Source organism: Mobula birostris, chromosome 1 (genome assembly GCF_030028105.1).
Source record: "Mobula birostris isolate sMobBir1 chromosome 1, sMobBir1.hap1, whole genome shotgun sequence".
Lineage (NCBI taxonomy): Eukaryota > Metazoa > Chordata > Chondrichthyes > Myliobatiformes > Myliobatidae > Mobula > Mobula birostris.
The window spans coordinates 363,780-383,298 of record NC_092370.1 but is presented as its reverse complement, the minus strand read 5'-3'; the positions used below and the strand labels follow the sequence as shown (position 1 = coordinate 383,298).

At 44.9% G+C, this 19,519-nt stretch overlaps 1 protein-coding gene across 2 annotated transcripts in view; it reads right to left on the bottom strand.

Moving 5' to 3' along the window:
* Positions 1–19,519, bottom strand: part of avl9 (AVL9 homolog (S. cerevisiase)) — a 286,897-nt gene that overhangs the window by 51,457 nt on the left and 215,921 nt on the right. For both annotated transcript variants that reach the window (XR_011885036.1, XM_072251628.1), the window contains exon 14: positions 4,473–4,526. Coding sequence is in view for 1 of the 2 variants with exons in the window: in XM_072251628.1 (XP_072107729.1) it covers positions 4,473–4,526 (54 nt within the window). In the remaining variant the exon portion in view is untranslated. The remainder of the gene's footprint in view (positions 1–4,472; positions 4,527–19,519) is intronic.

Genomic DNA, 19,519 nt, shown 5'->3' with positions numbered 1-19,519 from the left:
TGCAGAGTGCAGGACCCATGGACCTGGTGTGTATGGATTTCCTGTCTATTGAGCCGGACACCAGCAATACCGCGAATGTTTTGGTCCTCACGGATCACTACACTAGATATGCGCAGGCTTTTCCTACTAAGGATCAGAAAGCGACTACAGTGGCGAAGGTGTTATGGGAGAAGTACTTTGTTCATTATGGCCTTCCCCGGCGGATCCACAGTGATCAGGGACGGGACTTCGAGAGCAGGCTTATCCATGAATTGCTGGATATGCTTGGGGTTGAAAAGTCCAGAACCACCCCCTATCACCCTCAGGGTGATCCTCAGCCCGAGAGGTTTAACCGGACCCTGCTGGACATGCTCGGCACCTTGGAGATTGGACGGAAGAGTAAGTGGAGTCAGCACATCGCCCATTTGGTTCATTGTTACAATTGTACTCGCAATGATGCTACGGGGTACTCGCCCTACTATCTGATGTTCGGACGGGAAGCGAGGTTGCCCATTGATCTGTGTTTTGGGACTGAAGCGGGGGAAATACCTTCGAAGCCATGTCTGAAGTACGTGTCCGATATGAGGAGAGAGTTGAAAAGGGCGTACGAGTTGGCTGAGGCGGCAGCCACCAAGCAGAACCAGCGGAATAAAAGGAGGTATGATCAGAAGGTAAAGTTCGTCCAGCTATTGCCGGGAGACCGAGTCCTCATCCGGAATTTAGGACTACAGGGTAAGCACAAGTTGGCGGACCGTTGGGCAGCCACCCCATATGTGGTGGAGAGTCAGATGCCGAATCTCCCGGTTTACCGGGTGAGACCTGAGGGCGGGCAGGGGCCTGTCAAGGTACTCCATCGGAACCACCTGTTGCCTCTGGGTCGAGAGGTGAAGATGGACCTAGAGTCCGAATGGGAGTTTACTCCTAGTACGAGGACTCTGCGAGGGCGCGGGGCGCGGGAAGAGGCCGCTGCGAAGAAAACGGGGCCGGTCCCCACCTCGAGAAGGGATACGTCATCGGAAGATGATGATTCGGACGTGTGGTACCTGCTTCCGTTCGCTGATTCCCCGGTGCGGGGAGAAGAGACTCTTGGCCCTTCCATCACTGAGTCAGGGGGACCGAGGGAGGGTGTTGCAGAGCCGCCTGTATTACAGCCGGAATTGGGGGAGGAGAGGGTGGAGGCAGAACCCGAGCCAGAGGGCTCACCGGGGCAGAGGGATCCCGGTGAAGGGGAAGGTCCGACAGATCGGCTCGAGGGGTCACCTGGGGTGTCTGAACAGGGAGAGTCCACAGAGGAAGTCCTGAGGCCTCAGAGGAGTAGGCATCCCCCGGAAAGACTCACTTATATAGCGCCGGGAGAGCAGGGTGTAATCTCTACTGCCCTGCAAAGTTATGTCACTGCTTTATGCACCTGGGTTGGGTTTTGTGTTTTACAAGGAGTACTAGTGAATTCTGTTAACGTCATGAGGGCATGACTTTTTTTAGGTGGGGGGAGAGTGTACGGGGTCTTTCTTTTGTTACATTTAAAATGGCGATTTTTGTTATGTTAATCTGTGGAATGCGGCTTTGTTGTGTTTTAACGCTGCAGAGAGTTTGCGCTAGCAGTTTATTGTGGTTTAGAGGGTGATAAGAGGGTGCTATTAGCCAATGGGTGGTTATGTATCATTTTGTTTTCGGATGCCATGCTGTATGATATGACTGTGGACTGAGTTTTGGCGGGGAGTCGGGAGGAGAGACGAGGAGGACGGCGGACGTGCGGAGAGGCTCCGGTCGATCACTTCGGGTGGTCCCGAGCCGTGGGTCGACGGAATTCGGGTGGTCGTCTGACGTCGAACTTGAGCTCCAACGGTAGCGCGCGAAGAACTTGGACTTTGAATAAGTGTTGGCGCCTTTTTTTTCATTACTTTCCTCTCTGTATCACATGTATATTAATGCCCTAGAATTAGTAATATCTATAAAGTGTATGTGTTAAAATTTACTGGGTGTGCTGGCTGATGATTGATGTTTGTGATTGATTCGGGCGACGATTGACCCTGAGGGGACTGCTGAAGCAGGTGCTGGGCGGGATTTCCCCTAGACATACACGAGCCAAAATAACGGAACGTTACAAATGCTATTGTAAAGGAGATAGAATTGTGATCACCATCTCCAAAATGCTCTCCCATTGAGAGATCTGACACCTGACCAGGTTCATTTCACAATACCAAATCAAGTACAGTCTCTCCTTTTGTAGGCTTATCTACCTATTGTGTCAAGAAACCTTCCTGAACAAACTCCATCCCATCTAAACCCCTTGCTCTAGGGAGATGCCAATTGATACTTGGGAAATTAAAATCTCCCACCACGACAACTCTGTTATTATTACACCTTTCCAGGATCTGTTTCCCTATCTGCTTCCCGATAACCCTGTTACTATTGGGCGGCCTAAAAAAAACACCCAGTAAAGTTACTGACCCTTTCCTCTTCCTAACCTCCACCCACAGGGACACTGTAGGCCAATCCCTTCATGACGTCCACCTTTTCTGCAGCCGTGACACTATCTCTGATCAACAGTACCACGCCCCCACCTCTTTTTCCTCCCTCCCTGGTCCTTCTGAAACATCTAAAACCCGGCACTTGAAGTAACCATTCCTGTCCTTGAGCCATCCAAGTCTCTGTAATGGCTCCAAGTACGGTTCCACGCTCTAAGCTCATCCGCTTCGTTCACAAATCGACTGGATCGACTAGGCTTATACTCATTGGAATTTAGAAGATTGAGGGGGGATCTTATTGAAACGTATAAAATCCTAAAGGGATTGGACAGGCTAGATGCAGGAAGATTGTTCCCGATGTTGGGGAAGTCCAGAACGAGGGGTCACAGTTTGAGGATAAAGGGGAAGCCTTGTAGGACCGAGATTAGGAAAAACGTCTTCACACAGAGAGTGGCGAATCTGTGGAATTCTCTGCCACAGGAAACAGTTGAGGCCAGTTCATTGGCTATATTTAAGAGGGAGTTAGATATGGCCCTTGTGGCTAAAGGGATCAGGGGGTATGGAGGGAAGGCTGGTACAGGGTTCTGAGTAGGATGATCAGCCACGATCATACCGAATGGCGGTGCAAGCTCGAAGGGACGAATGGCCTACTCCTGCACCTATTTTCTATGTTTCTACAATACTCCTTGCGTTAAAATAGACACATCTCAAACCTTCGGTCTGAGCACGTCCCTTCTCTATCACCTGCATAACCTCCCTCCCACACTGTCTCCAAGCTTTCTCTATTTGTGAGCCAACCACCTCTTCCCCAGTCTCCTCAGTTCCGTTCCCACCCCCCCCAACAATTCTAGTTTAAACTCTCCCCAGTAGCCTTAGCAAATCTCCCCGCCAGGATATTGGTCCCCCTGGGATTTCAGTGCAACCCGTCCTTTTTGTACAGGTCACACCTGCCCCAGAAGAGGTCCCAATGATCCAGAAATCTGAATCCCTGCCCCCTGCTCCAATCCCTCAGCCATGCATTTATCCTCCACCTCATTCTATTCCTTTTCTCACTGTCACATGGCAGAGGCAGTAATCCCCAGATTACCACCTTTGCGGTCCTGCTTCTCAACTTCCTTCCTAACTCCCTGTAGTCTGTTTTCAGGACCTCTTCCTTTTTCCTACCTATGACATTGGTACCAATATGTACCATGACCTCTGGCTGTTCTTCCTCCCACTGCAGGATATTGTGGACGCGATCTGAAACATCCCTGACCCTGGCACCTGCCTTTCTCTTCCTTTCCCTACTCTTCTGAGCTACAGGGTCGGACTCTGTGCCGGAGGCACGGCCACTGTCGCTTCTCCCAGGTAGGCTGTCCCCCACAACAGTACTCAAACAGGAGTACTTATTGTTCAGGGGGGACAGCCACAGGGGTACTCTCTAGTACCTGACTCTTCCCCTTCCCTCTCCTGACTGTTACCCACTTGTCTGTCTCCCATGGCCCCGGTGTGACCACCTGCCTATAACTCCTTTCTATCACCTTCTCGCTCTCCCTGATCTGATGAAGGACATTGAGCTGCATCTCCAGCTCCCTAACTTGGTCCCTTAGGAGCTGCAGCTCGACACACCATGCGCAGATATGGCCGTCCGGGAAGCTGGGAGAATCCAGGACTTCCCACATCTGACACCGAGCACAGAACACCGGCCTCACATACATATTTCCTTTCCGCAATTAACACAGGTAAACCCACCTCGCCTCGTCCCGTTACTGCCTAAGCCCGTTGAGCTAAAGCCCTATCACTCTGCTACCCCCTCACTCCGCTGCCCACTCCGAATGTTGCCCGCTAGATATGTCGGTCTTCTTTTTAAACTTTTCCCGCTCTACTGGCTAACTTCACATGCCTGCGTGATCAACACGTTTATGTGAGAAGATGAAAAAACGATGAAAAAAGTAACTTCAGAACTGCCAAATAAATATTTTTTTCTAAAGTCTAAATCAATTCAGCATTTGGAAGCATAAAAATCTCTACTTTGAGACTACTCACTGTGACAATCTTAATTTGACATCTGATACATTGTACTGCCCCTGAAATGGATGGCTGTAAGAGAAAAAAAATGCAAAATTTTAAAGAATCATCTCCTGCAATTCATTTATGCTGTCTAAATCAGATGCAGATACTTTCAACTTAATTATCCTTAGGAACACTAATTTGGCTCTGACATAATCAAACATTCATATTTTATTAATTTATTAAAAGCTTTGTTTAATATTTTTCAAGTATGAACTCATTTAAAACCCATTGCCACATTCATTTCAGAGTCTGTTGCAGATTTTGAATAAGCAAAATTGAAGATTTCTAAATTAAACACAATTTAATTTCCTGGTAATATTTCTGGTAATACGAGAGACAATGTAGAAATCAGAGATACGTGGCAATTTGGGAGTCCTTGAGCAGGATTCTTTCAAGGTTAACTTGTAGGTTGAGTCAGTAGAAAGAAAGGCGAACACAATATTAGCATTCATTTCTAGTGGATTAGAAAACAAAAGCAAGGATGTATTGCTGAGCTTTATAAGGCTTTTGTCAAACAACACTTGGAGTACTAAGAGCAGCTTGGGCCCTTTATCCAAGAAAAGATGTGCTGGCATTGGAGAGAGTCCAGAAGAGATTCACAAGAATGATCCTGGGAATGACAGAGTTAATGTATGATGAGCATTGAATGGCTCTGGGTCTGTACTTGTGAGAGTTTAGAAGAATTGGGGTGAATCATTGTGGATAGAGCTAAGGAACTGCAAGGGTAAAAAAAAAACCCTGATGGGACTTGCATACAGATTCCTAAACAGTAGCAAGGATGTGGTCTACAAATACAACATGAGACAGAAAATGCATGTCAAAAGGGCAATGTTACAATAGTCACGAGGGGATTTCAATATGCAAGTAGATTGGGAAAATCAGGTTGTGCTGGATTACAAGAGGAAGAATTTTCAGAATGCCTACAAGAGCAACAATTAGTGGGAAGTTAGATAAATGGGAAGCTTTTAAAAACCAACAAAAAGTAACAAAAAAGTCATTAAGAAGGCAAAGATGGAATATGAAATTAAGCTAGCCAATAATATTAAAGAGGATACCAGAAGTTTCTTCAGATATACAAAGTGTAAAAGAGAGGTGAGAATGGACATCAGATCACTGGAAAATGATGTTGGAGAGATTGTAATAGGGACAAGGAAATGGCAGATGAACTAAATAAGTATTTTCCAACAATCTTCACTGTGGAAGACACTTCAACCAAGGATCTGAAAGAGATGGCCGAAGAAATTATAGATCCCCCTCAACAATAAGTACTCCATTTTGAGCACTGTTGGGTGGGGGAGGGAATGACCTATCTGAAGGGAAGGCAGTGGATATTGTCTACATGGACTTCAGTAAGGTCTTTGACAAGGTCCCGCATGGGAAGTTAGTTAGGAAAATTCAGTCGCTAGGTATATATGGAGAGGTGGTAAATTGGATCAGACATTGGCTCAATGGAAGAAGCCAAAGAGTGGTAGTAGAGAATTGCTTCCCTGAGTGGAGGCCTGTGACTAGTGGTGTGCCACAGGGATCAGTGCTGGGTCCATTGTTATTTGTCATCTATATCAATGATCTGGATGATAATGTGGTAAATTGGATCAGCAAATTTGCTGATGATACAAAGATTGGAGCTGTAGTAGACAGTGAGGAAGGTTTTCAGAGCCTGCAGAGGGACTTGGACCAGCTGGAAAAATGGGCTCAAAAATGGCAGATGGAGTTTAATACAGACAAGTGTGAGGTATTGCACGTTGGAAGGACAAACCAAGGTAGAACATACAGGGTTAATGGTAAGGCACTGAAGAGTGCAGTGGAACAGAGGGATCTGGGAATACAGATACAAAATTCCCTAAAAGTAGCATCACAGGTAGATAGGGTTGTAAAGAGAGCTTTTGGTACATTGGCCTTTATTAATCAAAGTATTGAGTATAAGAGCTGGAATATTATGATGAGCTTGTATAAGGCATTGGTGAGGCCGAATCTGGAGTATTGTGTTCAGTTTTGGTCACCAAATTACAGGAATGATATTAATAAGGTTGAAAGAGTGCAGAGAAAGTTTACAAGGATGTTGCCAGGACTTGAGAAACTCAGTTACAGAGAAAGGTTGAATAGGTTAGGACTTTATTCCCTGGAACGTAGAAGAATGAGGGGAGATTTGATAGAGGTATATAAAATTATGATGGGTATAGATAGAGTGAATGCAAGCAGGCTTTTTCCACTGAGGCAAAGGGAGAAAAAAACCAGAGGACATGGGTTAAGGGTGAGGGGGGAAAAGTTTAAAGGGAACATTAGTGGGGGCTTCTTCACACAGAGAGTGGTGGGAGTATAGAATGACCTGCCAGACGAGGTGGTAAATGCGGTTTCTTTTTTAACATTTAAGAATAAATTGGACAGATACCTGGATGGGAGGTGTATGGAGTGATATGGTCCGTGTACAGGTCAGTGGGACTAGGCAGAAAATGGTTCGGCACAGCCAAGAAGGGCCAAAAGGCCTGATTCTGTGCTGTACTTTCTATGGTTTCTATGGAAGCAACAGCTGCCATACCTCTGGTACTGACTCTGGCCCTGTGGCTCAGAAGGGGAGGGAACTGAAGAGTATGGCAGCAGTAACAGGGACTCTATAGTCAGGGGGACAGATAGACAATTCTGTGGCACAAAAAGGAAACACGGATGGTAGTTTACCTCCCAGGTGCCAGGGCCTGAAATGTATCTGGATGCATCACAATATCCTGAAAAGGAAGGTGAGCAGCCAGGTGTTGTGATACATATTGGTACCAAAGACATAGGTAGAAAAAGGGAGAAGGTCCTGAAAAAAAAGAATAGAGGGAGTTAGGAAGGAAGGTGAGAAGCAGGACCTCAAGGGTAGTAATCTTGGGATTGCTGCCTGTGCCATGCAACAGTGAGGATAGGAATAGACTGGGGTGGCAGATAAATGTGTGGTTGAAGAATTGGGGCAGAGGCAGGGATTCAGATTTCCGGATTAATTGGGACCACTCCTGGGACAGGTGGGACCTGTGCAAAAGGGATGAGTTACATTTGAATCCAAGGAGTCCAATATTCTGGTGGGCAGATTTACTAGAACTGTTGGAAGTGGTTTAAATTAATATGACAGGGGGATGGGAACTAGGATGATCAAGCTGAGGATGAGCCAACAAGTTTACAAGTAGATAGAAACACAGAAACATAGAAAACCTACAGCACAATACAGGCCCTTTGGCCCACAAAGGTGTGCCAAACATGTCCCTACCTTAGAAATTACTAGGGTTACCCATAGCCCTCTATTTTTCTAAGCTCCATGTACCTATCCAAAAGTTTCTTAAAAGACCCTATCGTATCCACCTCCACCACCATTGCTGGCAGCCCATTCCACGCATTCACCACTCTCTGCGTAAAAAACTTACCCCTGACATTTCCTCTGTACCTACTCCCAAGCACCTTAAACCTGTGCCCTCTAGTGGCAGCCATTTCAGCCCTGGGAAAAAGCCTTTGACTATCCACAAGATCAATGCCTCTCCTCATCTTATAAACCTCTATCAGGTCACCTCTCATCCTCCGTCGCTCCAAGGAGAAAAGGCCGAGTTCACTCAACCAGGCTGAGCTCACTCCACTTGGTGTAACATGAATGTACGGAAGGACACACCAATGATGGGTACAAATGCAGACAGAACAAAGAGTTAAATTGTACCACAAAGACAAAATTCAAAAGGGCGAAGAATGCAGGACTGAAGGTGCTGTATTGAAATGCGCATAGCATTCGGAATAAGGTGGATGAACTCATGGTGCAATTTGAGAATGGATGGTATGACACTGTGGGTATCACTGAGTTGTGGCTGAAAGGCAGCCATAATTGGGAGATTAACATCAATATACTTCATATCAAAAGTACAGGCAGGAAGGTGTAGGCGGTGGTGTGGCTCTTTTGGTAAGAGATGGTATTACAACTTTAGAAAGAGATGAGATAGGATCAGAGAAGCTTGAAACTTCGTGTGTGGATTTAAGAAATTGCAAGGGTAAAAAATGCATTATGGAAATCATATATAGGCCTCCAAATATTAGCCAAGATCTGGGGTTGAGATTGCAAAGGGAGCTGGAAAAGGCATGTAATGAGGGTAATGATGCAATTGTAATGGGAGTCTTCAATATGCAAGGGGATTGGGAAGATCAGGTTGTGTTGGATCACAAGAGAGGGAATTTGCTGAATGCCTACGAGATGGCTTTTTAGAGCAGCTTGTGCTTGAGCCTACTCGGTGAAAGGCTATCTTAGATTGGGTTTTCTGTAATAACCCAGATCTTATTAGGGAGCTTAGCATCAAGAAACCCTTAGGAAACCGTGATTATAATATGATTGAATTGATACTGCAATTTGAAAGGGAGAAGCATAACTCAGATGTATCTATCCCAATGGAATGAATAAAGGAAATTAGAGGCATGAGAGAGGAGCTTGCCCAGATGGATTGGAGGAGAATACTGGCAGGGATGCCGGCAGAGCAGAGATGCCAGAAGTTTCTGGGAATCGTTCAGCAGGCGCAGGACAGACATGTCCTACAAAGGAAGAAGGTTACAAAGAAAAAAGTGCTAGGCAAACTCAAAGTTCTTAAGGTGGATTGGTCCACCTGGGGCAGATGGACTACATCAATCCACTGCAATTTTTTGAGGAAATTACAAGGAGGGTAGACAAAGGAGATACGGTAGATGTGGTGTACTTGGATTTTCAGAAGACCTTTAACCAAAGTGCCGCACATGAGGCTGCTTAGCAAGGTAAGAGCCCATGGAGTCACATGGAAGTTACTAGCATGGGTGGAGCATTGGCTAATCGGCAGAAAACAGATAGTGGGAATAAAGGGATCCTATTCTAGCTGGTTGCTGGTTACAGGTGGAGTTCCACAGGGGTCGGTGTTAGGACTGCAGCTTTTTACAATGTATGTCAATGACTTAAGACTATGAGATTAATGGATTTGTGGCTAAATTTGCCGATAATACAAAGGTAGGTGGAGGAGCGGGTAGTGTTGAGGAAACAGAGAGCCTGCAGAGAGACTTAGTTTAGGGTAATGGGCAAAGAAGTGACAAATGAAATATAATGTTGGAAAGTGTATGGTCATGCACTTTGGTAGAAGAAATAAATGAGCAGACTACTATTTAGATGGGGAGAGAATTCAAAATGCAGAGTTGCAAATGGACTTGGGAGTCCTTGTGCAGGATACCCTAGAGGTTAACCTCCAGGTTGGTGGTGAAGAACGTGAATGCAGTGTTGGCATTCATTTCTTGTTATATAAAATAAAAGAGCAGGGATGTGATGTTGAAGCTCTGTAACAGGGGTCGGCAACCTTTTTGCCTCTGTGGGCCAGAACGCGTATTAATGAGCGGACGGTGGGCCAGATAAATGCCATAAAAAACTTGAAATATGGGAATTATCCATTTAAACACATCTAGTTATGTTTTGCCTCAAATTAATGAATAACACATGCTAGAAAATCATTTGTGCTTAACCAAGGATGCCAATTAGTAATCAAAGAACTCAGTTTAGTTGCAATTTATTTCAATCAAGGCATCTTTTGAATCTATTAAGAGAACACAAAGAATCTTTAAACATAAAACGTATGAACTTGATGCATTGAATGGTGGTAAATTAAGTATAATAAAAAAGAAAATTTTAACGCAAAAAGTCGATAAATCAATGTGAAACTTGATGCTGTTTGTTGCTTGAAAGCTTCTCAATATTCTCTATAGTCAGGGGAGCAGACAGGAGATTTTGTGGACGTGAGAAGGACACCCGCATGGTTTGTTGCCTCCCGGGCGCCAGGGTCCGGGATGTCTCTGACCGGGTGCACGACATCCTGGTACGAGAGGGAAAGCAACCAGAAGTCGTGATACATGTTGGGACCAACGACATAGGCAGGAAGAGGGATGAGGTCCTGAAGTGTGAATTTCGGGAAGTAGGCAGAAGCCTGAAGAACAGGACCTCAAGGGTGGCGTTCTCAGGATTGCTGCCAGTGCTACGTGACAGTGATGGTAAGAATTGGAGGAGATGGCAGTTGAATGCATGGCTGAGGAATTGGTGCAGGGAGCAGGGTTTTAGATTTTTTGATCATTGGGATCTCTTCTGGGGAAGGTGGGACCTGTACAGATTGAATGGGTTGCACCTGAACTCCAGGGGGAGCAATATCCTTGCAGGTAGGTTCGCTGGCATGGTTCAGGAGGGTTTAAACTAACTGGCAAGGGGGATGGGACCCAGAGCAATAGAGTAGTGAAAGAAGTGCACAGAGTAAAGCCGGATCTAACATATAGAGAGACTTTGAGGAAAGAGAAGCAGAATAAACGGTGTAAAGACAGTAAGGTAGAAGGGCTGAAATGTGTGTACCTCAATGCAAGAAGCATCAGGAACAAAGGTGATGAACTGAGAGCTTGGATACAAACATGGAATTATGATGTAGTGGCCATTACAGAGACTTGGCTGGCACCAGGGCAGGAATGGATTCTCAATATTCCTGGATTTCAGTGCTTTAAGAGGGATAGAGAGGGCGGAAAGAGGGGAGGAGGGGTGGCATTACTGGTCAGGGATACTATTACAGCTACAGAAAGGGTAGGTAATGTAGCAGGATCCTCTTTTGAGTCAATATGGGTTGAAGTCAGGAACAGGAAGGGAGCAGTTACTCTATTGGGGTTAATCTATAGGCCCCCTGGTAGCAGCAGAGATACAGAGGAGCAGATTGGGAGACAGATTTTGGAAAGGTGCAAAAATAACAGGGTTGTTATCATGGGTGACTTTAACTTCCCTAATATTGATTGGCACCTGATTAGTTCCAAGGGTTCAGATGGGGCAGAATTTGTTAAGTGTGTCCAGGATGGATTCCTGTCACAGTATGTGGACAGGCCGAGTAGGAGGAATGCCATACTAGATCTAGTACTAGGTAATGAACCGGATCAGATCACAGATCTCTCAGTGGGTGAGCATCTGGGGGACAGTGACCACCGCTCCCTGGCCTTTAGCATTACCATGGAAAAGGATAGAATCAGAGAGGAGAGAACATTTTTAATTGGGGAAGGGCAAATTATGAGGCTATAAGGCTAGAACTTGCGGGTGTGAATTGGAATGAAGTTTTTCCAGGGAAATGTACTATGGACATAGAAACCATAGAAACTACAGCACAGAATCAGGCCTTTTGGCCCTTCTTGGCTGTGCCGAACCATTTTCTGCCTAGTCCCACTGACCTGCACACGGACCTTATCCCTCCATACACCTCCCATCCATGTATCTGTGGAATTTATTCTTAAATGTTAAAAAAGAACCCGCATTTACCACCTCGTCTGGCAGCTCATTCCATACTCCCACCACTCTCTGTGTGAAGAAGACCCCCCTAATGTTCCCTTTAAACATTTTCCCCCTCCCTTAACCCATGTCCTCTGGTTTTTTCCTCCCCTTGCATCAGTGGAAAAAGCCTGCTTGCATTCACTCTATCTATACCCATCATAATTTTATATACCTCTATCAAATCTCCCCTCATTCTTCTACGCTCCAGGGAATAAAGTCCTAACCTATTCAACCTTTCTCTGTAACTGAGTTTCTCAAGTCCTGGCAACATCCTTGTAAACCTTCTCTGCACTCTTTCAACCTTATTAATATCATTCCTGTAATTTGGTGACCAAAACTGAACACAATACTCCAGATTCGGCCTCACCAATGCCTTATACAACCTCATCATAACATTCCAGCTCTTATACTCAATACTTTGATTAATAAAGGCCAATGTACCAAAAGCTCTCTTTACAACCCTATCTACCTGTGATGCTACTTTTAGGGAATTTTGTATCTGTATTCCAAGATCCCTCTGTTCCACTGCACTCCTCAGTGCCTTACCATTAACCCTGTATGTTCTACCTTGGTTTGTCCTTCCAACGTGCAATACCTCACACGTCTGTATTAAACTCCATCTGCCATTTTTCAGCTCATTTTTCCAGCTGGTCCAAGTCCCTCTGCAGGCTCTGAAAACCTTCCTCACTGTCTACTACACCTCCAATCTTTGTATCATCAGCAAATTTGCTGATCCAATTCACCACATTATCATCCAGATCATTGATATAGATGACAAATAACAATGGACCCAGCACTGATCCCTGTGGCACACCACTAGTCACAGGCCTCCACTCGGAGAAGCAATTCTCTACTACCACTCTTTGGCTTCTTCCGTTGAGCCAATGTCTAATCCAATTTATCACCTCTCCATGTATACCTAGCGACTGAATTTTCCTAACTAACCTCCCATGTGGGACCTTGTCAAAGGCCTTACTGAAGTGCATGTAGACAATATCCACTGACTTCCCTTCATCCACTTTCCTGGTAACCTCCTTGAAAAACTCCAATAGATTGGTCAAACATGACCTACCACACATAAAGCCATGTTGACTCTCCCTAATAAGTCCCTGTCTATCCAAATGCTTGTAGATTCTGTCTCTTAGTACTCCCTCCAATAACTTACCTACTACCAACATTAAACTTACTGGCCTATAATTTCCCGGATTACTTTTCGATCCTTTTTTTAACAACGGAACAACATGAGCCACTCTCCAATCCTCCGGCACCTCACCTGTAGAGAGCGACATTTTAAATATTTCTGCCAGGGCCCCTGCAATTTCAAGACTAGTCTCCTTCAAGGTCCGAGGGAACACCCTGTCAGGTCCCAGGGATTTATTCACTTTAATTTTCCTCAAGACAGCAAGGACCTCCTCCTTTTTGATCTGTACAGTTTTCATAATCTCACTACTTGTTTCCCTTAATTCCATAGACTTCATGCCAGTTTCCTTAGTAAATACAGACGCAAAAAAATTATTTAAGATCTTCCCCATTTCCTTTGGTTCCGCACATAGCCGACCACTCTGATCTTCAAGAGGACCAATTTTATCCCTTACAATCCTTTTGCTCTTAATATACTTGTAAAAGCTCTTTGGAATATCCTTCATTTTGACTGCCAAGGCAACCTCATGTCTTCCTTTAGCCCTCCTGTTTTCTTTCTTAAGTATTTTCTTGCACTTCTTATACTCCTCAAGCACCTGATTTACTCCCTGTTTCCTATACATGTCATACAACTCCCTCTTCTTCTTTATCGGAGTTGCAAATACCCCTTGAGAACCAAGGTTCCTTATTCCTATTCACTTTGCCTTTAATCCTGACAGGAACATACAAATTCTGCACTCTCAAAATTTCTCCTTTGAAGGCTTCCCACCTACCGATCACATCCTTGCCAGAGAACAACCTGCCCCAATCCACGCTTTTTAGATCCTTTCTCATTTCTTCAAATTTGGCCTTCTTCCAGTTAAGAACCTCAACCCTAGGACCAAATCTATCCTTGTCCATGATCAAGTTGAAACTAATGGTGTTATGAACACTGGAACCGAAGTGCTCCCCTACACAGACTTCTGTCACTTCTCCTAACTCATTTCCTAACAGGAGATCCAATATTGCATCCCGTCTAGTTGGTCCCTCTATATATTGATTTAGAAAACTTTCCTGAACACATTTTACAAACTCTAAACCATCTAGACCCCTAACAGTATGGGAGTCCCAATCAATATATGGAAAATTAAAATCCCCTACCACCACAACTTTATGTTTCCTCCAGTTGCCTGCTATCTCTCTGCAGATTTGCTCTTCTAATTCTTGTTGACTATTGGGTCGTCTGTAATACAATCTCACTAATGTGGCCATACCTTTCCTGTTTCTCAGCTCCACCCATAAGGACTCAGTAGACAAGCCCTCTAATCTGTCCTGCCTGAGCACTGCTGTAATATTTTCCCTAACAAGCAATGCCACTCCCCCACCTTTCATTCCTCTGCCTCGATCACATCTGAAACATCCGCACCCTGGAATATTAAGCTGCCAGTCCTGCCCCTCCTGTAGCCAAGTTTCACTAATTGCTATAATGTCATAATTCCACGTGTCAATCCATGCCCTCAACTCATCCGCCTTCCCCGCAGTACTCATACTAAAGCATTGAAATATATACACCTCATAAGATTTTTACCACCACTCGTAATCTTTCTATTAGCGGATTTGCTTGAACTTTTAACATCATTTATTTTCACCCCAGCCACACTGTCATGTGGTCGATGTTTAGAGATCTCTTGCAGGATGTTAGGGATAAATTTGTCCCGGTGAGGAAGATAAAGAATGGTAGGGTGAAGGAACCATGGGTGACAAGTGAGGTGGAAAATCTAGTCAGGTGGAAGAAGGCAGCATACATGAGGTTTAGGAAGCAGGGATCAGATGGGTCTACTGAGGAATATAGGGAAGCAAGAAAGGAGCTTAAGAAGGGGCTGAGAAGAGCAAGAAGGGGGCATGAGAAGGCCTTGGCGAGTAGGGTAAAGGAAAACCCCAAGGCATTCTTCAATTATGTGAAGAAAAAAAGGATGACAGGAGTGAAGGTAGGACGGGTTAGAGATAAAGATGGGAAGATGTGCCTGGAGGCTGTGGAAGTGAGCGAGGTCCTCAATGAATACTTCTCTTCGGTACTCACCAATCATATTCTTTCCATTTTTAGATGATTGACTTAATTGTACTCCAAGGGATATTCAGGGACTTGGAAATTTTGTTGTATCCATCTCCTGACTTGTGTTTTTCAATAACCTTTTAGCGGAGTGGCTTGGAGTGTTATTTTGTCTTCATGCTGTGGTTTTTGCCAGGATACTGACTCAACAGCAGTTGGACCTTCCAGATCCAGGTATATTTTTACTACAATCAATTGAAACACCTTGACTGCACACAGGTTTCCAAAAACAGATCTCAATTTAACTAATTATGTGACTTCTGAAACAAACTGGCTCCACCAGTGATGATTTGGTGTATCATTTTAAAGGGTGGGTGAATACAGATGTAATCAATTATTTTGTGTTTTATATTTGTAATTAATTTACAAATTATTAATTTACATCTTCACTTGTGGAGATCTGTTTTCACATTGACACAGAGTCTCTTTCATTTGACCAGTGCCAAAAGAGCCAAATTAACTCCACTGTGATTCAATTTTGTAAAACAATAAAACATGAAAACTTCCAAGCGGGTGAGAATACTTTTTATAGGCTTTGAACATCCCTAACAGGAAGAAGTATTCTAAAGGTATGACACAACTGTGGCTAACATGAGAGGTCAAAGCCTACATAAAAGCCAAAGAGAGGGCATATTCTGCACGGAGGTCAGTGACCAGTGGTGTGCCTCAGGGATCTGTTCTGGGACCTTTACTCTTCGTGATTTTTATGAATGACCTGGATGAGGAAGTGGAGGGATGGGTTAGTAAGTTTGCTGATGACACAAAGGTTGGGGGTGTTGTGCATAGCGTGGAGGGCTGTTAGAGGTTACAGCGGGACATTCATAGGATGCAAAACTGGGCTGAGAAGAGGCAGATGGAGTTCAATCCAGATAAGTGTGAAGTGGTTCATTTTGGTAGGTCAAATATGATGGCAGAATATAGTATTAATGGTAAGACTCTTGGTGGTGTGGAGGATCAGAGGGATCTTGGGGTCCGAGTCCATCGGACACTCAAAGCAGCCGCGCAGGTTGACTCTGTGGTTAAGAAGGCATACGGTGAATTGGCCTTCATTAATCGTGGAATTGAATTTGGGAGCCGAGAGGTAATGTCGCAGCTACATAGGACCCTGGTCAGACCCCACTTGGAGTACTGTGCTCAGTTCTGGTCTCCTCACTACAGGAAGGATGTGGAAACCATAGAAAGGGTGCAAAGGAGATTTACAAGGATGTTGCCTGGACTGAGGAGCATGCCTTATGAAAACAGGTTGAGTGAACTCGGCCTTTTCTCTTTGGAGCGACGGAGAATGAGAGGTGACCTGACAGAGGTGTATAAGATGATGAGAGACATTGATCGTGTGGATAGTCAGAGGCTTTTTCCCAGGGCTGAAATGGCTGCCACAAGAGGACACAAGTTTAAGGTGCTTGGGAGGAGATGTCAGGGGTAAGTTTTTTACGCAGAGAGTGGTGAGTGCGTGGAATGGGCTGCCGGCAACGGTGGTGGAGGCGGATACGATGGGGTCTTTTAAGAGACTTTTGGATAGGTACATGGAGCTTAGAAAAATAGAGGGCTATGGGTAACCCTAGTAATTTCTAAGGTAGGGACATGTTCGGCACAACTTTGTGGGCCGAAGGGCCTGTACTGTGCCGTAGACTGCGTTCTGTCCACCAGAGAAAGCAGGACCTCCCAGTGGCCACACATTTTAATTCCACGTCCCATTACGGCTTCGTCTACTGTCAAGGTGAAACCACACTCAGGTTGGAGGAACAACACCTTATATTCTGTCTGGGTAGCCTCCAACCTGATGGCATGAACATCGACTTCTCTAACTTCCGCTAATGCCCCCCTCCCCTTCGTACTCCATCTGTTATTTATTTATCTTTTATTATTAATAATTTTTTTTCTCTCTCTCCTTTTTTTCCCTCGTTCCCTCTCACCATACTCCTTGCCCATCCTCTGGGCTTCCCCCCTACCCCTTTCTTTCTCCCTACCATCCGTTACATGATCCTCTCATATCCCTTTTGCCAATCAACTTTCCAGCTCGTAGCTCCATCCCTTCCCCCTCCTGTCTTCTCCTATCATTTCGGATCTCCCTCCCCTCCCACTTTCAAATCTCTTACTAGCTCTTCTTTCAGTTAGTCCTGACGAAGGGTGTCGGCCCGAAACATCGACCGTACCTCTTCCTATAGATGCTGCCTGGCCTGCTGCACTCAGCAGCATTTTTTATATGTGTTGCTTGAAATTCCAGCATCTGCAGATTTCCTCGTGTTTGTGCTGTAGGTTTTCTATGTTTATATATTTCTATATAATACGGCAAATATTAGTGGGAAGTTAATTGGGTGTATTTAAGGCAGAGATTGATAGGTATCTGAGTAGCCAGGGCATCAAAGGTTATGGTGAGGCGGGGGAGTGGGACTAAATGGGAGAATGGATCAGCTCATGATAAAATGGCGGAGCAGACTCGATGGACTGAATGGCCGACTTCTGCTCCTTTGTCTTATGGTTTTATGGTCTTAAAGGATTGGGAAGCTTTCAAATACCAACAGAAGGCAACTAAAAAGGGCATTAAGAAGGTAAAGATGGAACACGAAAGAAAATTAGCCTATAATATTAAAGAGGATACTAAAAGTTTCTTCAGATACATAAAGTGTAAAAGAGAGGCAACAGTGGATATCAGACTGCTGGAAAACGGTGCTGGAGAGGTAGTAATGGGGGAGAATGAAATAGCAGACAAACTGAATAGGTATTTTGCATTATCCATCACTGCAGAAGGCACTAGGAGTTTGGTGGAAGTTCCAAGTGTCAGGGGGCAAGAAGTGTGTGAAGTTAACAGAACCATAGAAAAGGTTCTTGGGATACTGAAATGTCTGAAGGTAGATAAGTCATCTGGACCAGATGTTGTACATCCCTAGGTTCTGAAGGAACTGGCTGAAGAGATTGTGGAGGCATTAATAATGAATTTACAGGAATCACTAATGTAATGCCCTGGTTCATATTTTTACTGTTATGCTGTTTGTATTTCATTTAGTCTGTTCTGTTTTCAGCTTGTTTGGGTTATTGTTGAAGATAAGAGATGAGGAGAAATGTGTGCCACCCAATTAGGATGGTCGAATTAAGGGGAGGTTTCTCTGGTGAGGGACACTAAAGTTGGACTTACGGCTTTTTGTTCTGTTCAAGAGGAGATGAAGCGGGAAGATGCAGGAGAGAAGAGGTCGTAGGATTCAATCCGGAGTGAGACCACGATTCAAGGCAGCCCGTGGCACGATTGATGGAGGATCGGTGACAATGGAGGAACTTTGAGCTCCAACTTGTGCACCTTTGACCATTTCATTAAAGTGGGCCCTTTTCCTTTTTTTTTGTTCTTTTCTTTACTAACCCTTTAAGTCAAATTAAGATTCATAAATATAATCTTTTAATCATATGCAGTGTACTGTCTGTTATTTTGTGGCACTAATTTGAAACGGTGGCAAATTACACAGCATCCACACAACAGGGGTTTGGGGTGGGAGAGCACCTGAATCACACAAGTTTGGCGGGGCCAGAGGTCGTCTTCCCTAGACTTACACAGCCAAGGAAACCAGGGGGATTCATTGTGGGGTATCATCCAGGATAGATTTCGTTGGATGCTGTGTGATTGCCCCAAGCATTGATCCAGTGGGTTGTGTGTTTAAGTCTGTGCTAAACTATTGTCCGGTAAAGTAATTATGATGGGTGGTTATGGAGGCTGCAGGGGTTGAGTAGTGGTGCGAATCCAAGGGGCTCAGGTTACGAATGCGTGTGTTTTGAATGCGGTAGACATTCGTATTCCTGATGAATTGTTAATTCGAACTTTAAGTACCATTAAAGCAGCAGGAACAGTTATGATTGTAGAGCAGAGGTTTGATAACATGGCGAGCAAAGACTTTGTTTTAGTTCAGACTAGCACAGACGTAATGATGGTGGAACTGCCTGGTACTATTGGGGCCCTGGGAGAGGGGGTGCCGTGGGCTGTCCATACTTTCTGGGGAGGAGGAGAGTGTCGGAGAGCAGACTGAATCGCAAGCCAAGTCTCACATAGCTGGGGGCAGAGACTTCAAAGACAGGGTGCTCTTGTTTCTGCGGAGCAAGGGGAAGGAGTGGTCTAATTTGAAATGTCTAATGAGTCCCCCAGTGAAGAGTGAGAATTCTGAGTTGGTATCAGCCCTTACCTCCCTGGTGAATAAATGGCCCAGTGCACAGGCTGAGGGTCCTAGTTATCAAAAGCTGAGAATGTTCTCAGGGGTGAAGCTTACTGCCGAGGGGAAAAAGGAGTATGAGACGGGGTTTCAGAACATGTTTCAGGAAAAGGGGGAGAAGCTTTCTGCCTACATTTTTCGGCTAGAGAAGCAGCTAAATTGCTAGCGGTGAAGAGGGGCCATTCAGATCGCTGAGGTGAATCAGTTAAGAATGGACAAAATAGCAAAAGGCGCCCAGTTCCAGAACCAGATCGCTTGGGGTCTCTGACTGTTTCCCTCGTTTGTTGAGCTGACCAGAGAA